This window comes from Amia ocellicauda, chromosome 16 (assembly GCF_036373705.1).
Source record: "Amia ocellicauda isolate fAmiCal2 chromosome 16, fAmiCal2.hap1, whole genome shotgun sequence".
NCBI classification, from domain to species: Eukaryota; Metazoa; Chordata; class Actinopteri; order Amiiformes; family Amiidae; genus Amia; species Amia ocellicauda.
Genome location: NC_089865.1, coordinates 25,114,078 through 25,140,155, shown reverse-complemented (window position 1 = coordinate 25,140,155; position 26,078 = coordinate 25,114,078). Strand labels below are relative to the sequence as shown.

Sequence of the window (26,078 nt, the reverse complement as noted above, 5' to 3'; positions counted from 1 at the left end):
CCAAATCAACTAACATACCAATACTACAACATCAACAAATTAAATGAATTTTGAAACATACCGACAAATACTCTAACTAAAAGTTGAGTTCCCGTACACTTGTTGGCTACCCGCCAAAGTGGCTGATAAAATTTACAGATTTACCCGCCACTGGCTAAATCTACCCGCATTTGGCAGGTGGCGGGTGTTAATTTTATTCCCTGCTGCTTACAGTACTCAAAAATAGTTTCACATGCATACAGAATTCTCTAGAAACTTTAACATTCTAGTTCTGCAATATATTTCGTTGGGTCTGTGTGTATTTGGACTGTTGTGTTGTTTTTGTAATTTAAGCATTTGCCATCTAAAGTGATGGATTAAATTTCTGTCTTATTCACTGCAGGGCTTCTTGAGGCTGCCTGTGTGGCTCTATCCTGGTCAGGGAGTTTGCACAGGCCAGCCAGAGTCTGAGATAAACCATATTGCTGAGGGAGTGGCAGAGCTGTGTGTGGGCATCCTTGCTGTAGGTAAGAACCACAGGGCACACTGCCCGGTGTGCAGATTGGTACAACCCTCGCATTCAGAGTCTATCTGACAGAAATTCTGTGTCAGCATTACTTCAAGAGTCATTATTTTTAAATGGTGTACTGCACACTCCAAAGTAAATTAATTTGGCAGTTTGGCAAGAGTGGAAAAACAGAGCCAGAAAGTTTTTGTATAAAGTTGAGTTTGGCTGGCTATTGTGATGAGGGCAGGGCTCTGATATCTCTGCTATTCATGTGCTTCAGACGCTGAGCTCCAGTTTGTGGGAGATGTGGAGATCTCGGGGGAAGCCTCTCTGGAAGATCTCAAAACCCAGGTAGGGAATGTAACTCAATGCCCAATGCCCAATTCATGACACCAGCAACACAATGCTGGCCAAACCACCAAGCAACCCAACTGAATTACACAAAGGACTCCAGCTTATTCATCACTTTTTGAAAATCTCAGGATAATTACTACTCTTTAAAAATAAAGGATTGGTGTTTGAGAGAATGATTTATGCATCAAAAAGCCAGATATGTGCCACAGATGGCTACACACTGGCACTACTTCTCCTTTCAAATGGAGTTCAAGTTTGAAATTACATAACTACTTTCCCTTATCAGTTAATCCCACAATTAAGGCCATGAATGGACATGAGGGGCTGTTGTTTGACAGCCCCTGCTGTACAGCATTGAACCATAAGAGTTTGAGTAATGCTTCATTAAATTAGGTTTTAGCTTCTGGATTGGAGATAGTCTAAAGAAATCTGGGTATTTTAGAAGCTTTTAGTCAATTTTATTTTTCAGAATTGATACAATTATAAAACTCTTCCCATGGATTCTATAAACTGTGAGGCAACCTGTGAGCTCTGAAGTGTTATCAGTGAGAGCTTCATCAGTCCTTCCCACAATGCTCTAACTCTATTAGTGCTGTGAACTTACAATGAGAAAAGACATTGATGGCTTGAGAGCATAGATTGGCGAGGGTATGTGTGGGTGTGGGCTTACACTGCAGTTGTTTTGGACTCATCGAGCTGATTTACAGTGTGACTTTGAAATCTTTCTTACATATACTTTATTAAACTGTGTTATTAATAGCGCCTGTTTATAGCCCCAGACAAAAATTACGAACTAAACCCATGTGTCTTGCAGGTCATGACCTTGCCAAACCTCCAGGATTTGTCTGTACCCTCTGCTGAGTACCTCCGATTTTGGGTGTTGGAAGGGAAACGGCCGACCAAGATCCTGAGAGGCAACCAGCTGCACATTAAGTAGGTGCCCAGGGTGTTGTTTATGGAATAACAAGACACTATGACACACGGAGGAGTGACATTTAAAAACAAACTAATAGAAAAGGCTTTCCTGAACTCTTGAAATGTGGTTTATTTCATATCTCCATACTAAAGCAATTGGTCCTGTGATTTCCTTCCAATGAGATACCTACAATAACATGTAAAATCTTGTTCTAAAATCCCATTTGATGGAGTATGACACAGTACTATGCAAGATGTATTCTGTTTCTATGGATCTTAATTCCAGAGATTTTCCTCAAATTATTCTACTATGCTTATTACAGTAGGAATCTTTCAGAATGCACCTTAATGCACACCTGACAGCAAATATTTAGTTTTTTAAATATTTAATTTTAGACAAGGAGAAAATAGTTGTCCAAAGGTAATACAGCAATTCACAAGCATTTATCATACTAAGATTACTTATGTGATTGCATGCATGTTACTTCAACATTCAAAAATAAAATGTACATAATTCGTAGTTTGAAACATGACCGCACACAATGCTGTTATAAAACCAGTCTAATTAGACAGCCCTGAAAGCATTGCAGTTGAAACTAGAACAATGGGATGGAATTGGAATTGGAATAATGGATCTGCAGAAGGAATTAAATTGAAGGAACTCATGTACTGAGGACATTTAATTGCAGCTGAATTGGGTGAATCAATGGAATTGACCCAATCCTGTATTGTACTGTATTACTAAGCTCCATACAGCTAAATAAAATAGCTAGGAAAATAAATCTTATTTTGCCATTAACTGAAAGCCTTATTTTCTGTCTGTGTTAATTTCAACAGCAAATTAAAACTTGGTAGTGGGACTGAAATCTGTGTCCAGCACCTGTTGAAGGAGGAGAACCTGGGGTAAGCTGTGAAAACTATCCATTATTCCTGGAGAGGGCCTTGGTGCCTTCTGAAGTGTCATCCAACCCAACTATTGGCACCTTAATTGATCTAATTATGTGATTAACTGGATTCATTCAACTTTATTGTGCAGTCGGCACTTGTATCAAAATCATCTCACTGCTCTGCAGTTAATTTAACTGTTCCTGAATTTTCATTCCGCGAATAGGGATGCTTCTGTTTAAGTTTAAGAGTAAGTGCATCCTCAAGCACTATGTGGGTTGCTGTGTCATGCCTAGCTGGTGGTATTTAGGAGTGGTGTTCTTTTGTTTCAGCCCTAAGGAGCTGGTGCTCCGGGTGAAGATGGGTGTCCCTCAAGAGAGGCTGTACTACCCAGAGGTGGAGCTTGTGTGGGACACTGCCAAGGAGTGCACTGCCAGGGCCCTGCGCCAGACCATTGCCAGCCACTACTGCCTGCCCCTCGACAAGATTGAAGTGGCCAAGTACTTCCCAGACAAGTATGAGTGGATGGCAGTGTCCAGCTGGGTAAGAGAAGTGACAACGTGGTCAAAAATTCCTCCATGTGTGGCGAGCCAAGCGTGAATCGAGTTGATGCAGTTTTTATCTCGGTTGAACAAGTAACACCCTACATATTGTAGTTATACACTAACCTAAAGGATTATTAGGAACACCTGTTCAATTTCTCATTAATGCAATTATCTAACCAACCAATCACATGGCAGTTGCTTCAATGCATTTAGGGGTGTGGTCCTGGTCAAGACAATCTCCTGAACTCCAAACTGAATGTCTGAATGGGAAAGAAAGGTGATTTAAGCAACTTTTCTACCCGTTACCAAATCATTTACCGTATATCAATTAAAAACTCATCTCTATCTTTATCCTATAGTTTTTCTTGTCTTACCTTCTACCCTTTACTTATTTCATGGTTTCTTTCTTATCTATCCCATTTCTGTTTCCGTCATACTGAATCCCCACAATAAACTGTAACTATTAAGAATTGACACAATTAACGTCCCTGAGTTTGCCATTTGTCCCCCTTGCTGACGTAGTTTAACTGTTTATAAAATAGGCCAGTAATTGCTCTGTTTGGAGGACAGTGCGGCTGCTTAACAGTCGTGCAGGGTGATCGTTACAATATGCTTTGATTTTCAGAAAGCTTTTGAAAGCTTCCGCACCAAAGACTTATCCTAAAATTGGAAGCTGTAGATATTCAGAGTAATGTAAGTAGATGGATTATGAACTGGTTGATGTATAGGAGACGGAGGGTTTTGATAAGAGGAGTTGCTTCTAACAGGAGTGAGGTTGTTGGTGGAGTTCCACAGGGATCAGATCAGGCCTGTGATTTTTCTAATCTACACTCACCTAAAGGATTATTAGGAACACCTGTTCAATTTCTCATTAATGCAATTTTCTAATCAACCAATCACTTGGCAGTTGCTTCAATGCATTTAGGGGTGTGGTCCTGGTCAAGACAATCTCCTGAACTCCAAACTGAATGTCTGAATGGGAAAGAAAGGTGATTTAAGCAATTTTGAGCGTGGCATGGTTGTTGGTGCCAGACGGGCCGGTCTGAGTATTTCACAATCTGCTCAGTTACTGGGATTTTCACGCACAACCATTTCTAGGGTTTACAAAGAATGGTGTGAAAAGGGAAAAAAATCCAGTTTGCGGCAGTCCTGTGGGAGAAAATGCCTTGTTGATGCTAGAGGTCAGAGGAGAATGGGCCGACTGATTCAAGCTGATAGAAGAGCAACTTTGACTGAGGCGGATGGGCTACAACAGCAGAAGACCCCACCGGGTACCACTCATCTCCACTACAAATAGGAAAAAGAGGCTACAATTTGCACAAGCTCACCAAAATTGGACAGTTGAAGACTGGAAAAATGTTGCCTGGTCTGATGAGTCTCGATTTCTGTTGAGACATTCAGATGGTAGAGTCAGAATTTGGCGTAAACAGAATGAGAACATGGATCCATCATGCCTTGTTACCACTGTGCAGGCTGGTGGTGGTGGTGTAATGGTGTGGGGGATGTTTTCTTGGCACACTTTAGGCCCCTTAGTGCCAATTGGGCATCGTTTAAATGCCACGGCCTACCTGAGCATTGTTTCTGACCATGTCCATCCCTTTATGACCACCATGTACCCATCCTCTGATGGCTACTTCCAGCAGGATAATGCACCATGTCACAAAGGTCCAATCATTTCAAATTGGTTTCTTGAACATGACAATGAGTTCACTATACTAAACTGGCCCCCACAGTCACCAGATCTCAACCCAATAGAGTATCTTTGGGATGTGGTGGAACGGGAGCTTCGTGCCCTGGATGTGCATCCCACAAATCTCCATCAACTGCAAGATGCTATCCTATCAAGATGGGCCAACATTTCTAAAGAATGCTTTCAGCACCTTGTTGAATCAATGCCACGTAGAATTAAGGCAGTTCTGAAGGCGAAAGGGGGTCAAACACAGTATTAGTATGGTGTTCCTAATAATCCTTTAGGTGGGTGTATTACAATGATTGGAAAGATTTGTCACACTGTGGTGGATTATATGATGCATTGATGCAAAGTTTAACTTTTTCGCTTTACCATTTTCACATGGAGACCCTCATTTAGAGCAAATACAGAACAAAGTAAATGTTAATTAGATGTTTCACTACTAATGATGTGACATTCAAAGAAGCCAAATGTGCCATAAGAATGATAAAGCCCCTGGCCTTATAACATTACAGCTAAGAATAGTAGAACAGCACGAGAATAATTTCAATGTGAGTATATATTTATTTGTTGATTTATTTTATCCTACTCAGAGCCAACAGATTTCCAAACGCAAAAAGAAGAAAAAAAACGAGAATTTGCAGGGGGCCCCATTTCACCTGAAGGATGGAGATATCATAGGTGTCAAGGTAATGTCCTTTTTAAATGAGTTACATACATTATTTGTTTGAAACTCTCTACAAATTGTTTGAAAACATTGAACTGAAATTAGTATTCTCTAATCACATAAGTAGCATCGCACAGGGTTCCCACGGTCATGGAAAATCCTGGAAAAGTCATGGGGAAGAAAATGGTCATGGAAAGTCATGGAAAATGACCAACAAATTTTAAGTCATGGGAAATAGCTACACATACACAGTCAAACCCATTTACAGTATACATGGGATATAATGTACACTCTGATACAAAGTAACAGTTTCATGTTGCAGGATAAAATTGTATTAAATCCTGTTTAAATTTTCTTTTTAGTACGTACTCTGTAATACATGTGGTTATTATGAATGTCAGGGCACACAGTTGTCTGTGCTGATATTATGTACACAGGGATTTCCAAGTCTTTGGAGAGTCTGTGTGAAGCACATATACGCTAAGCACAACTCCTAGAACCATATAGCAACACAAAGAAGCTTGGTGCGTTCACAACACGCAGACTTTCGGCATTCTGCACATATTCTCAAGATAATTGGTTGCGTTCTTGTACTACAAATGTACGTAATTCTGAACAGAATCTGACCATTCAGTCAGTAAATTCACAGTATTTGTGTAGATTCTGAGCAGAATGACGTAAATCTGTGTACGCGATCGTGACTAAGTTGGTAAGGATCTGCCAGAATGATAATAGTAGAAGGTAATCACATGCACATACAACTTACTTAGTAGGTGCAGGGTACAAAAAAATCCATATAAAGTAAAAAAGAAATACCTGCACACAACTCAATAGTATTTATGTAACCCATGCTTCACAGGATTTTAGCAAAAACTTTTCGATCTACACAAGATCCATATCCTGATGAAGATCTCTTGTAGATCAAAATGTTGTTTTTGTGAAATAAAGTTGAAATGCTGTTTTAATTGTTGTTTTCTCATTATCATACACAGTGTTCCATGTTTTCGGGTTTTTAGGAAAGACCAAAACAAATGCTAAAACCGAGTGAAAATCCTTGCAAAAAACATATCGGGTTTAATACGGTGAACAAAAAAAAGTTTTTACTATAGCCTACATCAGTGGTTTTGAAATAATCATATTTAATTTGTTGAATAGAACAATATGTATTGTTATTTACTTGATTTGAAATAAATATGCACATCATACATTTGGCTACTTAATTTAAATGCAACGGACACTTCATAAGCATTTGAGCATTTAATGTAGGCAGTGTTTTGCAACCCAGGTCCTGTCAAATCACTTTCTCTTCTAATGTTTGGTCACCCGCGCTTTCAGCTCTCAGTTATTTAAGCAAACCTGTAATTGAACAAATTAAGTGATTTACACATTTCCTGTTATTTTCAGCTCTGTGTTGGTTGATCATTCCATTTAACATTTCAATTAAACAAGTGAGCGCTCTTAAAACAAAAACCAGCAGACACAGGGGTTCGCCAGGACCAGTGTTGAGAACCCCTGCCTACATTAAATGCTCAAACTTTATGAAGTGTCCGTTGCATTTAAATTAAGTAGCCAAATGTATGATATGCATATTGATTTAAAAGTAAATAATAACAATACATATTGTTCTATTCAACAAATTCAATTTTATTTCAAAACCACAAACAAGTTCTGCAAAATTTACCAATATACACTGTTTATCTCAAAGCTCACTTTAGCTGAGATTTTTGTGCCATTTGCTTTCTACATTGCTGCTTTATTCTGTCAGTGCGAGCTCTGTACTCAATGCCACAATGCTGACCAACCTCCGTATGTAAGCCAATCATAGTGCGCAATATTAAACACTTGACCTCCAGCAAGCATCTGTGAGCTGTACACTGCAGAACAGCTTCGATGTGAGTGCAAGTTAATGTTTTAATATCAAACAAGCTTGTCAAGTAATATTTCTTAAAAAAATAATTACCGATAAGAAACTGAAAATAATATTGAGTGTTTTAAAATGGGTATAAAGCAGTAAAATCCAAACTCCTCAAACACAAAAATCATGTAATTTGTTGGTGAAAATCATGATTTATACATAAAAAAAAAAAAAAATCAAAAGCTTTAAAGTTTAAAACCAAAGTAGCTGTCTAAAAGCAGCATACAGGAAAGGATTACTGTAGGCACCTACTGAACTGACCATTTGTATATCATAATGTTTGTATGTTTTTTATTAATTTTAGCTGATTTATAGTGTTTTATATTCAAGGCAATTCAGAATTACTGCTAAAAGCATTAAAATACAGACTGTTAATGTTGTTTTGTATAGTTTCTACTGTAATTAACATACTACATATACATTGATCAGATAGTACTAGGTTTAATTTTGCATTTAGATCTTTGTGTACTCTTTATTAGTTGATGGTAGCATGTTTTATTAAAGTGGGTGGACTGGATGGCTGTAAGGGGAGGAGGAGGCCACCATGACAAAGGGTGATTGTGTTTTCTTCCTGTTGTGTTTATTAATACCTCCGTATTTTCTGTGGGAACCCTGATCACATGATTTGCTGTAATTTCTGCTGTGGAGAGTGAGGCACCTAAAATCCTCTGACTGGAGTTGAATGTTCATTTCATGTTTGGTTGCTTGGTTTTGTTGCAGAACCTGCTGATTGACAGCAACAGAAACTTCAGCACGGCCAAAGATGACCTTGGAAAGCAGCAGCTCAGACAGGAAGCCGAGAAGAAGAAGAAAAGGTATAATGCACAAGCCAGTTTTCCTTCTCTAACTGTGCCTCATTTCCAGTGCCACTGTGTCCAGTGAGATTTGGCCCATCCCCAGTTCCTGGCCACTGTTGGGCATAATTTGTATTCTGTTTATGCATCAATCTGGAACTAACTCCCCAGCGATGTGGTTAAAGCTGAAAATTTGGGAACATTTAAAAATAGACTGGATAGGATCCTTGGATCACTGTTATTAATGGACACCAAACGAGCACGATGGATCGAATGGCCTCGATCGTTTGTAAACTTTGTTCTTATGTTCAAAAGACCGAAAAACTGGCCACTGTCCTCTGCAGCCTATAGCAGAAACACAATTTAACTGCCAATGGAACAGATGTTTGTATATAAAAGGGACTATTTGGACTATTCAAGAAGTGTATTCTTAGTTTTCTTTTAATAACATACCCCTCTAAAATCCAGCTTTTCCATTCCAGGAATGATATAATAGAACTTAAAGCTAGCTTACAATTGTCTCCGGTCTACTTTTATAATGTTCACAAGTTGAGTACATTCATGACTCCCTTCATTTGAATTTTTTGATGCCTGAAAATGTTTTTAATCTCTTCTCATGGAAGAATATTTGATTAAAAGTGTTCTTGTTTCTTTGGAGAGGGATTTGTGTGTGGGTTTTTGTTCAACTGTGTTTCTCCTGTCTGCAGCAGTGCCAACCTGCAGAACTCTGAATCCGGACAAGAGAAGAGGGCATTGGGGAGAAACAGCAGAAGACCTGAACTGTCTCTCTCCATCAGCGTTAGGGAGTTCAGATAGCACTGACTTCCCACCTGCCACTGAACTCATTGCTGTTTCATCCTTCAAGACCAGTTTTAAAATTCTTTGTGTCAGTGAAGCAAAGCTGAGGTCTGACTTCAAACCCCAGTGCTGGTTCTGGGGGTCATAGTGGGAGGCTGATTCATGCAATAGATCAGAGACCAGAACTGCTCCCCCCCACTGCCACTCTATTAAGGTCTAGCAGATACTTGATGTGTGTCTTGCAGGCTTCTAATGACATGGAAAAGTAACCTGATTTTAAAATGTGTCAGTTGGACTCTGTTCTGAGATCTTCGGAATAATGCTTATAACTTCACAATCAATCATAACTATGCAATTTAATAAGGCAGTACAATCAAATTTTTTGATGAGATATTAAAAGGGGGTGGGACATAATGTCTGGAGTTTGTGGAGCAATTAACTGAATACTTCTGATTTTATAGGGAAAAGAAAACTGACTAAAGACTGTCAATTTTGTTATTTTTGCATTTGGGACAGTTAGGGAGGGGAAACTTGATCATATAATTTTGAAAAGCCGGGGTGGTAATAAACTCCTTAATCCACAACATGAATTGTCTGTTTATATCCTAAAACACCATATTTTCCCATAGTGCAAAAAATGAAGCAATCGGGACTATGATGCGCTGTTTCCATCACGGGGCAGCTGCAGGAGTCAATCAGATGTTTGTCCTGCTGCACGGAACCACTATTCTGCTGTCAGGAGTGAATGAGCAAATCTGCAAAATGAATAAAGCTTATTTTATGTCAGTCTATTGTGTCTTGCACCACATAATGCTATATTCCCCAACCCCCCGATCTTGGTTATTAAAAAAAAAAAAAAAACATTTAAAATCTAAATACAGTCTGACATACAGTGCCTTGCAAAGGTTTTAACCCCCCACCCACAGTTTCACATTTAGATTAAAATAACAAGTAATGTAAACAAGTTTATTTTTCTTATTCCAAACTCTAATGATCAACTGAACACAGGTGTATGTTAAGGAGGTTGAATCTCCAAAAACCTGCAAAGAAAAGGTATATACACCGATCAGCCATAACATTATGACCACCTGCCTAATATTGTGTAGGTCCCCCTTTTGCCCCTTTCAGACCCCCACACACAGACAACCCAAAAAACAGCCCTGACCCATCATGACATGGACTCCACTAGACCTCTGAAGGCGTGCTGTGGTATCTGGCACCAAGACGTTAGCAGCAGATCCTTTAAGTCCTGTAAATTGCGAGGTGGGGCCTCCATGGATCGGACTTGTTTGTCCAGCACATCCCACAGATGCTCGATCAGATTGAGAGCTGGGGGATTTGGAGGCCAAGTCAACACCTTGAACTCATGATTCATCAGACCAGGCCACCTTCTTCCATTGCTTCGTGGTCCAGTTCTGATGCTCACGTGCCCATTGTAGGCGCTTTCGGCAGTGGACAGGGGTCAGCATGGGCACCCTGACTGGTCTGCGGCTACGTAGCCCCATACGCAACAAACTGCGATGCACTGTGTGTTCTGACACCTTTATCAGAACCAGCATTAACTTTTTCAGCAATTTGAGCTACAGTAGCTCGTCTGTTGGATCGGACCACACGAGCCAGCCTTCGCTCCCCACGTGCATCGATGAGCCTTGGCTGCCCATGACCCTGTCGCCGGTTCACCGCTTTTCCTTCCTTGGACCACTTTTGATAGGTACTGACCACTGCAGACTGGGAACACCCCACAAGAGCTGCAGTTTTGGAGATACTCTGACCCAGTCGTCTAGCCATCACAATTTGGCCCTTCGCTCAGATCCTTACGCTTGCCCATTTTTCCTGCTTCTATCAATCAACTTTGAGGACAAAATGTTCACTTGCTGCCTAATACATCCCACCCACTGACAGGTGCCATGATAACGCGATTATCAGTGTTATTCACTTCACTTCATTATGAGTGGTCATAATGGTATGGCTGATCAGTGTATTTAAATGTTCTAATTGCATAAATATTCAGCCATGTAATTTAGTGCTTGGTGGAAGCTTAGTGCTTTGGATAGGTTTCCACTAGCTTTGCACAGTGTGATTTAATGTTTGTTCCTTCTTCCTCACAAAATTGATCCAATTCTGACAAGTTTGTTTGGGATAGTTCTTGGACTGTAATCTTCAAGTCTTGCGATACATGTTCTGTTGGTTCAAGGTTGGACTTGGACTAGTCCACTCATGGACTTTCAGTTTATTCTTTTCAAACCATTCCAGTGTGGCTTTGACCTTTGTACTTCAAGTTACTGTCCTGCTCAAATGTCATTTTTCCACCCAGTTTTAGATTCTTTGGCTGATTCAAGCACGTTTTCCCCCATGATTTGCCTGTAACTTTGCACCATCCAATTTCCACTCAGTACTGACAATCTTTCCAATCCCTCCTGATGAAAAGCATCCCCATAACATGATACTGCCATCACCATGCTTGACAGTTGAGATGGTGTTGATTTGGTAATGTTTTGAGCTTTGAATTTAGAAAAAAAAAGGTTAAAGTTTTGTCTCGTTTGACCACAAGATCCTCTGCAGTATAATTTGCATGTTTTTTCACCATATGAGATTTAAGATTTAGGTCTTTTTTTTTTTTTTGCAATGGCTGCTTCCTTGCCACTCATCCACAGGCCAGCTTTGTGTGGGGACTGGGATATTGTTGATGTATGAACAGACTCCCATCTCATACACAGTCTTTCAAAGTCACTGTAGGCTTCACAGTGGCATCCCTAACTAGTTTCCTCCTTGTCCAATTGCTCAGTTTGGATGGGTGGCCTTATCTGGGTAGTGACTGGGTGGTCTGAAGCACATTCAACTTCTAAGATGGTCTAAGACTGTGACTTTGTAATCTTGACTTTGGCTCTTGTAACCTTCTCCTGATCTCTGCTTCTGAAACTTTTTCCTCTGGATTGTTTAGAATCCTAGGTCTTCTTGATCTGTCATATGATGTAAGTTGTGGCTTAAATGTCAATATTTAATTGAGGAAACTGGAACAGATGAGTTTACTCCAAAGTCAAGGTAAACAACTGATTAGACTGAGACAGAAACCATAACACAAAGGGGTTGAATACTTGTGCAATTGAGAATCTTCAAAGTTCAATTGAGAATCTGATGTATTTACATAATTTTTTTAGCTTTATCAGTTTTGTAGTAGATTGTGTAGATTATAAGTGTCATTTAGAATTTGCATGGGAATTCATCATTTTGCAAGGTATTATATATTGAATATCTGAGGTTATTGTCTTAAATCATATCTTACCCTATCATGACTAAATTACTTTCTGATCAATTAATATTTTTTGTGAAGTCCTACATATATTTATTTTGCCTTTTTAAGTTTTTTAATAAACTGAATCAAACCTCCATCATGACAGTTAGAGAATCTTTATTTACAATATGGTTATTCTAAGCAAAATATAACTGACAATGCACTCATTCTGTATACATGGTTAATTTGATATCCTTAACATAAATTCAGTCTACCATGTAATCATTTAAATACCCCAGATATCTGAGTATTGCTGCCATTAGTTTTCTTCTCTTTCATCTAGGTGTTTATAAAAGATTATGATGTCCACTATATGTCATCACTACTATAATACTTTCTCAAGGGGCCAGGGTGAAGACTGAATTAGAACATAACAGCATAAGAACATAAGAAAGTTTACAAACGAGAGGAGGCCATTCGACCCATCATGCTTGTTTGGTGTCCAAATGATCCAAGGATCCTATCCAGTCTATTTTTAAATGTTCCCAAATTTTCAGCTTCAACCACATCACTGGGGAGTTTGTTCCAGATTGTAACAACTCTCTGTGTGAAGAAGTGTCTCCTGTTTTCCATCTTGAATGCCTTTGTGTCCCTGGGTGCGTGTGTCCCTGCTGATCTGGAAAAGCTCCTCTGGTTTGATGTGGTTGATGCCTTTCATGATTTTGAAGACTTGAATCAAGTCCCCACATAGTCTCCTCTGTTCCAGGGTGAAAAGGTTCAGTTCCCTCAGTCTCTCAGTAGAACATTCCTCTTCTCTGAACTGCCTCTGCAGCAGCAATATCTTTCTTGAAGTGTGGTGCCCAGAACTGTACACAGTATTCCAGATGAGCTCTAACTAGTGCATTGTACAGTCTTAATATTACTTCCCATGTTCTAAATTCTACACTTTTCAGAATATACCCTAACGTTCTGTTTGCCTTTTTTATTGCTTCCCCACATTGTTTGGATGGAGAAAGTGATGAGTCCACATAGACTCCTAGGTCTTTCTCATGCGTTACTTCATCTAGGTGTATTCCTCCCATAGTGTAATTATAGTGGACATTTTTGTTACCTGCATGTAATACCTAGCACTTGTCCACATTGAATTTCATCTGCCAGGTGTCAGCCCACAACTGAAGTCCCTTTGAATAACCTGTGCTGCCGAGATTGTATCTGCTGAGCCACCTATTTTAGTGTCATCTGCAAATTTGACACGTTTGTTAACTATCCTAGAGTCCAGATCATTAATATACACTCACCTAAAGGATTATTAGGAACACCATACTAATACTGTGTTTGACCCCCTTTCGCCTTCAGAACTGCCTTAATTCTACATGGCATTGATTCAACAAGGTGCTGAAAGCATTCTTTAGAAATGTTGGCCCATATTGATAGGATAGCATCTTGCAGTTGATGGAGATTTGTGGGATGCACATCCAGGGCACGAAGCTCCCGTTCCACCACATCCCAAAGATGCTCTATTGGGTTGAGATCTGGTGACTGTGGGGGCCAGTTTAGTACAGTGGACTCATTGTCATGTTCAAGAAACCAATTTGAAATGATTGGACCTTTGTGACATGGTGCATTATCCTGCTGGAAGTAGCCATCAGAGGATGGGTACATGGTGGTCATAAAGGGATGGACATGGTCAGAAACAATGCTCAGGTAGGCCGTGGCATTTAAACGATGCCCAATTGGCACTAAGGGGCCTAAAGTGTGCCAAGAAAACATCCCCCACACCATTACACCACCACCAGCAGCCTGCACAGTGGTAACAAGGCATGATGGATCCATGTTCTCATTCTGTTTACGCCAAATTCTGACTCTACCATCTGAATGTCTCAACAGAAATCGAGACTCATCAGACCAGGCAACATTTTTCCAGTCTTCAACTGTCCAATTTTGGTGAGCTTGTGCAAATTGTAGCCTCTTTTTCCTATTTGTAGTGGAGATGAGTGGTACCCGGTGGGGTCTTCTGCTGTTGTAGCCCATCCGCCTCAAGGTTGTACGTGTTGTGACTTCACAAATGCTTTGCTGCATACCTCGGTTGTAACGAGTGGTTATTTCAGTCAAAGTTGCTCTTCTATCAGCTTGAATCAGTCGGCCCATTCTCCTCTGACCTCTAGCATCAACAAGGCATTTTCGCCCACAGGACTGCCGCATACTGGATGTTTTTCCCTTTTCACACCATTCTTTGTAAACCCTAGAAATGGTTGTGCGTGAAAATCCCAGTAACTGAGCAGATTGTGAAATACTCAGACCGGCCCGTCTGGCACCAACAACCATGCCACGCTCAAAATTGCTTAAATCACCTTTCTTTCCCATTCAGACATTCAGTTTGGAGTTCAGGAGATTGTCTTGACCAGGACCACACCCCTAAATGCATTGAAGCAACTGCCAAGTGATTGGTTGATTAGAAAATTGCATTAATGAGAAATTGAACAGGTGTTCCTAATAATCCTTTAGGTGAGTGTAGATTAGAAAAATCACAGGCCTGATCTGATCCCTGTGGAACTCCACCAACAACCTCACTCCTGTTAGAAGCAACTCCTCTTATCAAAACCCTCTGTCTCCTATACATCAACCAGTTCATAATCCATCTACTTACATTACTCTGAATATCTACAGCTTCCAATTTTAGGATAAGTCTTTGGTGCGGAAGCTTTCAAAAGCTTTCTGAAAATCAAAGCATATTGTAACGATCACCCTGCACGACTGTTAAGCAGCCGCACTGTCCTCCAAACAGAGCAATTACTGGCCTATTTTATAAACAGTTAAACTACGTCAGCAAGGGGGACAAATGGCAAACTCAGGGACGTTAATTGTGTCAATTCTTAATAGTTACAGTTTATTGTGGGGATTCAGTATGACGGAAACAGAAATGGGATAGATAAGAAAGAAACCATGAAATAAGTAAAGGGTAGAAGGTTAGACAAGAAAAACTATAGGATAAAGATAGAGATGAGTTTTTAATTGATATACGGTAAATGATTTGGTAACGGGTAGAAAAGTACTGGGAATATAAGAGGAGAAAAAAAAAAAAGAATAAAGTGTGGAGCTGAAGAAGGAGCCCAAAACACTCGAACATTCAGACCCCCACAGATGGACAACTCAACAAACACACAATGTAGAAAACCATTAGATAAATGGGATTGAAATGGATGCAGTCCACTAAATGTGATTAGGAACAGGCTGAAGAAAAGTAACAAAATAACGGTGAAATGAATTGTGCTGCCTCGGTCCTCCCTTTCATCCAAGTGTTGATGAAAATGATCCTGGAAAAACAAACCAATGAAGGTTGAGGAGATTGATTGGAAAAATTAAGAGCGTTGCAATGGTCTTGGAGAATAATCCAGGAATGATGAATGAAGGTGAATGCAGCAGTTGTGAGGGATGTCCAAAACAAACCAATACACAAACTGTAACACTCAATAGGATTCCCTAGACACAATATACACCTACATAAACAACAATGCTAATAGAAAACAAAACACAAAGAAGAATATAGATGTCTGAATGCACTGTTGGTAGGTTTGATCAAAGTAAATAGAGTCAAGCCACCTAGGACTGCCCTATATATACTAAACAGGTGCTGCCTAGGCCGTGATTGGATAAATGGGGGATTTTAATGAGCCAATGGGGGAAGAGATAGAACCAGAGGACTGTGGCAAATGAAGTTAAAGGGACAGGTGGGTGTTTAACCCACTTATGTAACATTCTGTTACATATCATATAATATGCTTTTACATGATCTACAGCTGCAGTTCAAAAAACTATTAAATTAATAAGACATTATCTGCCTCATCTAAACCTGTGTTGACTATCCCCAAGCATATGGTTTTCAAAGTAATACAGGTGAGACTGATTGGTCTGTAATTTCCTGGCTCAGTTTTGTCCCCTTTGTTGTGGATAGGAATGACATTTTTAGGAATGCAGTTTTCCAGTTTTGTGTTTGAAGTGGTAACACCCACCATAAGGAACAACTTTTTGTCTTTTCTTGACCAGAAAAGTCTCTTTGGCTCTCCTGAGAGTTTATTGAATATAGTGAACCAGTTTAAAATATAAAATATATTCAGAGTTTTCCAATAAAATTATAGAAAAAATTATATATTCTAGTCTTTCTTTTGTATTTTGTGTGCCATGACTCTGGAGTTCCAGTTAGTAACTTTAATGGCCTGCATTCTTATCTTATTCTTATCTTATCTCCTTTCCTCTGTTATCAGCAACTCAGATTCCTTTCTTGCAACATATTATCTGCAAATTAACTTCAAATACAATTGGCAATATAGAGGTTAATGACTATAATTAATGAGTATTGATTTTAATATTGATAAGATGGGAAGGCTTAGTTTAGAATGCCAATGAAATCACTGTTAGTTATTAGAAATGACCATTCAGACACTGTTTGTAAAATGTCAAGAGGGGATATAAAAGCTTTGTACTACCTCAGAAACTTCTGAAAAACAGTGTTATGCTAGCCTTAAATCTTTTGGGTTCTCTCTGCTATCCTTTCCGTGCATGTAATAAATTCTGATTAGAACTCCTGCCAAAAACATTACCATGGTAGATGTCATGTGTACCACAGTAAAACATGGTATTTTATTAATGTACTATAAAAATACCACAGTACCATTGACAATATTGTACTATATTGTATTGTATTGTAAATTTCAAGATGTTAGAATGACTAATTCACTATATTTTGTGACAGGATGTGGGGTTGGACATGGCATCTGGGGCTCTAGTGGGGTTTAAGAAACACAGAGGCATGGTGCAAAACAACTTGCTTTAATTATATTTACAGTGAGCAGTGATCAAAAGTAAATAGATGGACAAAAAAACAACACCTACAGTGAGGGAAAAAAGGATTTGATTCCCTGCTGATTTTGTACACTTGCCCACTGACAAAGAAATGATTAGTCTATAATTTTAATGGTAGGTATATTTTCTCTTAAAGGGAGTGCTCCTAATCTCAGCTCGTTACCTGTATAAAAGACACCTGTCCACAGAAGCAAATCAATCAATTAGATTCCAAACTCTCCACCATGGCCAAGACCAAAGAGCTGTCCAAGGATGTCAGGGACAAGATTGTAGACCTACACAAGGCTGGAATGGGCTACAAGACCATCGCCAAGCAGCTTGGTGAGAAGGTGACAACAGTTGGTGCGATTATTCGCAAATGGAAGAAACACAAAATAACTGTCAGTCTCCCTCGGTCTGGGGCTCCATGCAAGATCTCACCTCGTGGAGTTTCAATGATCATGAGAACGGTGAGGAATCAGCCCAGAACTACACGGGAGGATCTTGTTAATGATCTCAAGGCAGCTGGGACCATAATCACGAAGAAAACAATTGGTAACAAACTACGCTGTGAAGGACTGAAATCCAGCAGCGCCCACAAGATCCCCCTGCTCAAGAAAGCACATGTACAGGCCCGTCTGAAGTTTGCCAATGAACATCTGAATGATTCAGAGAACTGGGTGAAAGTGTTGTGGTCAGATGAGACCAAAATCGAGCTCTTTGGCATCAACTCAACTCGCTGTGTTTGGAGGAGGAGGAATGACCCCAAGAACACCATCCCCACCGTCAAACATGGAGGTGGAAACCTTATGCTTTGGGGGTGTTTTTCTGCTAAGGGGACAGGACAACTGCACCGCATCAAAGGGACGATGGACGGGGCCATGTACCGTCAAATCTTGGGTGAGAACCTCCTTCCCTCAGCCAGGGCATTGAAAATGGGTTGTGGATGGGTATTCCAGCATGACAATGACCCAAAACACACAGCCAAGGCAACACAGGAGTGGCTCAAGAAGAAGCACATTAAGGTCCTGGAGTGGCCTAGCCAGTCTCCAGACCTTAATCCCATAGAAAATCTGTGGAGGGAGCTGAAGGTTCGAGTTGCCAAACGTCAGCCTCGAAACCTTAATGACTTGGAGAGGATCTGCAAAGAGGAGTGGGACAAAATCCCTCCTGAGATGTGTGCAAACCTGGTGGCCAACTACAAGAAACCTCTGACCTCTGTGATTGCCAACAAGGGTTTTGCCACCAAGTACTAAGTCAAAGGGGTCAAATACTTATTTCCCTAACATGCAAATCAATGTATAACTTTTTTGAAATGCGTTTTTCTGGATTTTTTTGTTGTTATTCTGTCTCTCACTGTTAAAATACACCTACCATTAAAATTATAGACTAATCATTTCTTTGTCAGTGGGCAAACGTACAAAATCAGCAGGGGATCACTGCTCACCCTCACTGTAAACTCCTCACGAGCCTGAACTTAACATACAATAGATCCCTGACTAAACAACTAATAAACAAACAAGATGCTACAGAAGCCAAGTCAAAGTTTGTAATCCAAGTCGTAGATCAAAGTCCATTACCTTTTTCAATTCTCTTCTCGTGGTCTAATGGATTTTGTGTCAATTAAATTTTTAGATTTTTGTTTTTGTCAATTTTTGAAGAACATTTATGGACAGGGTACACAAATTCAGAAATACCAGATATCACATCGGGCTAGTTCATTTAGACTAGATTACAGTGAATTAGGTAATCCATAGATTTGAGAAGCACCTGGAAAAAATTCTAGGCAATTCTAGGATTCTATGCTGGTAGACGTAAAACAAATTTTAAATTGATAATGAGTCACTACTGGAATTACCAAATGGTAATTTTGATTGGCTTCCATAAATGTTCATAATACTGCTCCTGATACATTTGTGCAAGAACCTATATATACAGCATTTCAAACTGTGTAACAAAAAAAGGCAACCTTCCCATCAATTCTTTGACTGCATCACCTCATATTTGCAAATAAAATAAAAATAAATTTTAAAATAAAGTAATTGCATACTACAAAACTAATTATATATTTGATTTACTATAATAGTAAATTAACTGATATAGCATTACATTCATGAACTAATATTTTGTCTATTGCATACACTTGAAACTTGACAAGTTGCAGGCAGACGTCAACTCCAATTGATAAAACATTGATATTAGATTAAAAATTATGTGAAAGTGATTATGGAATTGTATGTATTATTGTTCACATAAAATAGACATGCAGACTTTGATTGTTCAAACAATTTTATTTTAACAATAACCATTAAATATGGAATAAATGACTATCAACAACAACCTTTTTTTTTTTTTTTTTTTTTGGGGGGGGGTTACTTGCATTATTATTACGATCTCATAAAATATCCCCCCCCAATTAAAATACCCCATCTTTCCTTCCTATAGAAAAGACACTATAAAGTGAATACAAGACCATTTGTTAAAGATGACATGTCTCGAATTTACTTTAATCATGCTGATCACACTTTTTTTTAGGGGTGCCACCTACCCGTATCAGCCTGATAAAAATCTAAACGTGAAATCTGTCACTGTTTTATGACTGATATTTTAAACCGATATTGTGATGCCACATGTAGCCACTTCGGAGAGTTGTGGACATTTTTCCAAAGTGTCTGAAGACAATGATAAAACAGTCACTTGCAGCACATGCACAGCAATGGTCTCAAATGGAGGAAAGACACAAAGAACTTTAATACAACAAATTGAATCAGTCATCTGAAGGTGCGTCACCGCAATTAGCATAATGCATGTGAAAATTACTGAAGAGATTAGCCTTTCAAACACCAAAGCTAATCAGCGGCCTCTTCAACAGTCACTGCAACGTTCTAAGAAATTAGACTGCGACATTCCTAAAGCCAAAGAAATTACACAAAAATTAAATGGAATTCATAGCACTAGATCAGCCGTTTTCAGTTGTGGAAGATTTGGGAAACTGCTGGCTCATTTAATACATAATTGCCGACCTATTTAGAACCTTCCCTCCCTTTTTAAGGTTCTAGAGAAAGTAGTTGTAAACCAACTGCAAACTAATAACCATATTTATGAAAAATGTCAGGCCACAGTACTGAAACAGCCATATTAAAAGTATTAAACAACCTGTTTCCATCATCTGACTTTGCACCACACGGCACTTATTTTACTCTACTTAAGTGTGGTTTTTGACACAATCGACCACCAAATCATCGCAATGTTAAAACATTATTTTTATGTTTATTATGTTAAATTATATTTGTCAATAAATCCTATACCATAGAAATACAAAAGCAAATCTACCGTCTGTCCGAGATTAACACGTGGACAAGTAATTTTCTTATGCTTGATTCTGATATGACTGTCCTAATTCCTAATTTTAGGGGACAAATAATGATAACTTTAATTTCACCCCAAAGTAGAAGGCATGAAACCTGGGTGTCATCTGTGACCATAATCTATCCTTTGAATCACACATTTAGAAATGTGTCGAGATCATCCTTCCTCCAGCTTCCTCTAGATTACATCTAGATTGGATTACTGTAATGCCATGCTGTCAGGTAGCACAAATATAGCTATTTCTGCACTTCAGTTCAAAATGCTGCTGCAAGGAACCATGAACACATCACTCCAGTATTAGCTTCTCTTCACTGTCTCCCTGTGCGCTACAGGATAGATTTCAAAGTTCTCTCATTAGCATTTAAACCACTAAAAGGACTCTGTATTAGCCTTTAAATCACGGCTGGGCATCTTTTTAGTCCATGGACATGCAATGCACAATTGTACTTGTCCGGCAGAAGATGTCCTGTATTGTATGACCAGTACCTGAGCACAATTTATTTTCGTATTCCAGCAATAGCCCCCCTCTAAGGGGCCAACGAGGCACCTTGTCCCACACAGTGGAAGCCCGCTGAGGCACTACCCACCCCAGAGTGGTGATGGGGGCACGCCTCCACAGAGGGCTAACAGTGCACCCACACCCCAAGGTCTGACAAGCCATCGCCACCTAAGGGCTGTTGATGTTCCAACCCCTAACCCCCCGAGGGCCGGTGAGAGGCCCCCCACCAGAGGGAAGACCACAGCCAGCAGCACCATTTAAGAACTATCAGATCTCCTTGCTGCGGTAACAACTATATTGCCTGGAGGGGAGGCAACCATTTGGCCTGGGTCTTAAGCTGTGGATCCCCAGAGATATTTCTCCTATAACAATCCTGCCATCCATAGGTTTTTTTTTTTTTCCCCTCTCTCCTCTGTGCCTATGTTGGTTTACTTTATTTTAGTTCATTTAAACTGTTAAAGGTTTATTTAATTCTCATCTTGTAGTACTTTTATCACTCTGTAAATCACTCTGTGGCTATCCTGCACTATAAAGAAATTGATCCAATAGAAAACCTGTTACACTCTGCCTAACAGGCAGCTTTTCCCTGGTGTAGCACTTCCTGAACTGTACAATGCCGTCTCAAAGCACATACATGCCCTAATGGAACATATTTTTTCAGCTGTAAGCTTCAATACAGATATTTGGAGGTCAGTTTAACTGCTGATGAGAATTTCCAATTATAAAAAGCTGTTTTACAAGCACAAGAAGATCACACAGAGCATATTAAAAACAAAGTTACAGATTTGATTTTAGTGTTTAAATCAGCTATATTGCTTAGCTGTCTGTTCATTTAAGGTTGTTACAATTGGATATTCTGATAGTGATAGTGTGGCATAGGTGTTAGAATTGGCTGGCATGTTGGTTTATACATTTATTTAAAAAGAGCAAATGGTTACAGAATGGAAGGACCTTAATCTTTTGATCAATCTTTATTGTATTCCATGAAAACGATGCATCATTGAGTAAGCCAATACCAATACCGCTAGCATTAATCAGCACTGCGACAGCAATTTCACTATAACTAACATACGTTTTAAATTTAAAGGACAAAAGTTGTTGCTCTTTCCTTCTTTCGTTGATATTGTTTGATGTCCACGATTGTCTGTTGTGGGGAAGAGCTTGTGAATATCCTGAATGTAGAGCTTTCTGTGTACTTGCACATATAACAATTCCTGCAATAAATCGGTAACAGTATCAGTTTATACGGCTGGGAAAATATTGGATATCGGCATACCCCTATTTTGTTTTCAAGTGTTTACAAGCCAGGTTAATTTTGAAAATCTGGAGAATAAAAATATGATCCATATAACATGTTTATTTGCTAATGCACATTCCTAAACTAAATCATAGAAAGAATGAAAAACTTCAATGTCATATGTTTGTGATATATTGGTTTTATATTATTTTTAAAATTGAAACATTTGCAACTGACATGTAGTACATTCGTCATGAGATTAGCACTCAGAAGGTTAAACGACTACTCATCTTAATTTTTTCCTCTTTCTAATTTGCTCATAGCTGTGTTAATTTTTTCATGACAACTTTTTTGGCTACAAACTAGGTTTGCAAATATAAAATTACAGTTCACTATGTAACCTATAAAATCTAAGTTCTAAACAAAATAAAACTGCATCATTTCTTGTTTTTTGGGTATTCTATGGTTTCTCTGGTGTGAATTCGCTCATGTGCTTTAAGGTTGTCTAATCGAGAGAAACCCTTCCCACAATGGGCACAGTTGTATGGTTTTTCTCCCGTATGCACTCGTTCATGCTTTTTGAGACACGAAGCATTATTAAAACACTTCTCGCAATGGGTGCAGCAGTATGGTTTGTCAACATTGTGAGTTCGTTCATGTTTTTTAAGGCTGTAGGGATCGGTGAAACTCTTACTGCACTGGGTACAAGAGTGTGGCCTCTCTCCTGTGTGAATTCTTTGGTGGATTTGAAGCTTTTTTGACAGCCAGAAACGCTTCCCACACTCAGTGCAGCAGTATGGCTTTTCTCCAGTGTGAACTCTGCAGTGTTTCGTAAGATCACCAGAATGATTAAACCGTTTCCCACACTGAGTGCAGCAGTAAGGTCTCTCACCAGTGTGAATGCGCTTGTGGGTTTGAAGGCTTATCGACTGAATGAAACTTTTCCCACATTGCTCACAGTGGTAGGGTCTCTCTCCTGTATGGATTCGCAAATGTGTCTTAAGGTTTGCTGCCTGAGTGAACTTTTTCCCACATTGGGAGCAAGGGTAAGGCTTCTCTCCAGTGTGAATTCTCTGGTGGATCCGAAGGTTTCTGGACAGACAGAAACTCTTCCCACACTGGGCACAGCAGTATGGCTTTTCTCCAGTATGAATCCTCCAGTGCTTTGTGAGGTCACCTGAATGATTGAACCGTTTCCCACACTGGGTGCAGCAGTATGGTCTCTCTCCAGTGTGAATGCGCTGATGCGTTTTGAGGTTTATTACTTGACCAAATCTCTTCCCACACTGGTTGCAGGCATATGGCTTTTCTCCTGTATGAACTTGCTTGTGTCTCTTGAGATTCACTGCCTGACTGAAAGTCTTGCCACACTCAGTGCAAGAGTAAGGCTTTTCTTCTGTAGAGGCATAGCGAGGTGCTTTCCACTTTTTCTTCTTGGACGGGATGGAGCTATTCCTGTTTTGGGTGAGGCAGTGTGGTTTATCCCCTTTATAAATCCTCAGGTGCATTTTAAGATTGGCTAACTGACTGAAACCTCTACCACAATGGACACAGCAGTGTAGCTTCTCTCCAGCTGGGGAGCACTGGTGTATTTTATGGTGCCGAGCACTAATGAAAACCTTACCGCACCGAGTGCAGTGACTTGAGCTGTTAGGGATTCTACTGGACTCAGGTGCATTCTCTTTGGCGGCTACAGGGGCAAGTGTGCAGGCTTTGTGTTGCTGCCGTCTTTGCTGTAGTGAAAGTCTCTCCACTCTAACAGAGCAGGATCTCAGAATCCTCCCAAGCTGCAACGAAGGAGTCTTCTGCATACTCTGTTCTTGCGTTTGTCTTCTACTATCCAAGCCTTTCCCGCTTTGCACCTCCTGCATTAGCTCTAATGAATCTCTATTCTCTTCACTGGCTGCAGACTGCAGCACAGTCTCCTCTTTAACAGTGATGGAACCCAATTCGTTTGCACCTGGATTGGAGCAGTAAGATCTTAAACGGGGCCCCTGTGCAGAATTCCGATCACCTTCTTCATTGTGAATACACTGTAGCTCAGAGTGCTCCTCTGTAGTGTGAGCACTCTGGTGTTCTTTTTCTGTGACATCAACAGATGTCAGTTGGTTCAGGTTTATCTTACTGTCCTCTTCTGTTATGATGGATCCTACTGCACTGGGACTCTCTGTAATGTTTTCTGGGCACAGATCATCATCTCCTTCTATACTGTGGTCAGATTGTAACACATTACGTATTACTGCATTCACTGTGGTTCTTTGCTGGTCAGTAAGTTCCCCTTTGCCTTCTGTGGTTGTGAATTCTGAATCCTGCCCGATACTGGAGCCAAATTGTTCCTCTAAGCATTTCTGCTGAGTGGGACTCATTTTACCAGCATCAGCAACCAGAGTGACTTCTACAGTTCCTGAAAGAAAGACAAGAATTGAGCAAGAATAACAGCCAAAATGATCATACAGTTCACTCCATAAGTATTTGGACTAACATTTTTTGTTGTTTTGGTTCTGTAATCCAAAAAATAAATTAAACAATGACTATGAGGTAAAAAAAAATTATACATAGTCCCCCCAATGAATTAGAACAAAGGAGTTAAATATACATGTCCAAGAACACAGATATTGCACAGGGTGTTGGTAACCTATAACAGGCTAAGTAAATGTTCCTTCTCAGAGCTGAACAGTACAAAGAGGGACACTTGTAAAGCTGATGACACAATTACTGAAACTATTACATCTAAACAATGTAATGCATAAATTACATTTTTTTACATAATTTACAATTACAAGTTTCGCCCAAGACAATTGCATAGGCATGGTGGCCTGTTTCAGATATGGAGGTGTATGGGGGGGGGGAGGTAGTGACAGTGAATGTGCAGGGAGGGTGTAGCCATAGCAAATAAGAATGAAGTGTGGGGATGGCGAACAAGCCGATGAAGACTGAGAGCATGGGTGCTTGAGTTTTAATATAATGTTTCGACAGTCTCCATGTCTGGACCCAAAACTACAGTTCTGGGGTGAATTTATGATTTGAATTATAAAATCAAGTTTCTAATTAACAGTACATCTATATTAGTATAAAACTCATTCTGGTATGTGTTTTGGTATTTATGAAATGTATTTATGTCAGTGTTATAGTAAATTATTTTTGATCCTATTCATATTTACTGAGTTATTGGCTTTGATAGTTATAGTTATTACAGTTGAGATAACCTAGCGATCGGGAGTAAAGTTCGGTAATGCCAACCACACATGCATTGATCAGAGATTAATATTAACCAAGTGTATTACAGCTTTCCACACACTTACAGTAAGATACATTACTTTTGCAGTTAAAAACATAAGTGTACAAAAACTATACTTTTTGAAAACAAAATTAGTATCAATATTAAGTGAACTGAGGAAATTTTTAAGTTGTACATGTTTAATTACTAGCTCATGTTGGATGAAAACAAGGCATCGGCCTAAAGAAGTGCTGAATAAATAGGCTACTTGATTGAAACCATGGCACCTTTCAAAAGAGGTAAATACATTTGTGAAATGCACCCCCGACTAAAAGACTTTCCCAGAGATTTGGAGAAAATATAGGGACTTTATTTATAAACTACACCTCGTTATTAGAGAAAAACAAGTTGTAGAGTCAAATCAATATTTCACAATGTTACTTGAACAGTTCCTAATTTATGACTAGTTAAAGTTGATATCACATTGATGAAAACTGACCAAACTAGGATGTGTATTTAGCCATACAGTAATTCATATATAGATAGAGAATTAAAAACTATTTTTTATTACCTGGCAACTTGGACTTCAGGCAGGGTTCAAGTTATGCCAGGTCTTTTGGGGGGGGCATCTCTTT

The 26,078-nt window shown here is 39.4% G+C and overlaps 2 protein-coding genes across 3 annotated transcripts in view; one reads left to right on the top strand and one right to left on the bottom strand.

The window, feature by feature from the left end:
* usp40 (ubiquitin specific peptidase 40) overlaps positions 1 to 9,839 on the top strand; it is a 54,587-nt gene extending 44,748 nt beyond the window's left edge. For both annotated transcript variants that reach the window (XM_066687276.1, XM_066687275.1), the window contains exons 24-31: positions 383 to 506; positions 768 to 838; positions 1,656 to 1,774; positions 2,594 to 2,659; positions 2,974 to 3,184; positions 5,470 to 5,565; positions 8,179 to 8,273; positions 8,960 to 9,839. In XM_066687276.1, the coding sequence (XP_066543373.1) occupies positions 383 to 506; positions 768 to 838; positions 1,656 to 1,774; positions 2,594 to 2,659; positions 2,974 to 3,184; positions 5,470 to 5,565; positions 8,179 to 8,273; positions 8,960 to 9,068 (891 nt within the window). In that variant the 3' untranslated portion in view covers positions 9,069 to 9,839. The remainder of the gene's footprint in view (positions 1 to 382; positions 507 to 767; positions 839 to 1,655; positions 1,775 to 2,593; positions 2,660 to 2,973; positions 3,185 to 5,469; positions 5,566 to 8,178; positions 8,274 to 8,959) is intronic.
* An 8,403-nt stretch (positions 9,840 to 18,242) lies between these two features.
* Positions 18,243 to 26,078, bottom strand: part of LOC136711291 (zinc finger protein 502) — a 43,991-nt gene continuing 36,155 nt past the window's right edge. Inside the window, exon 4 of the mRNA XM_066687442.1 lies at positions 18,243 to 24,630. Coding sequence (XP_066543539.1) covers positions 22,664 to 24,630 — 1,967 coding nt within the window. The 3' untranslated portion in view covers positions 18,243 to 22,663. The remainder of the gene's footprint in view (positions 24,631 to 26,078) is intronic.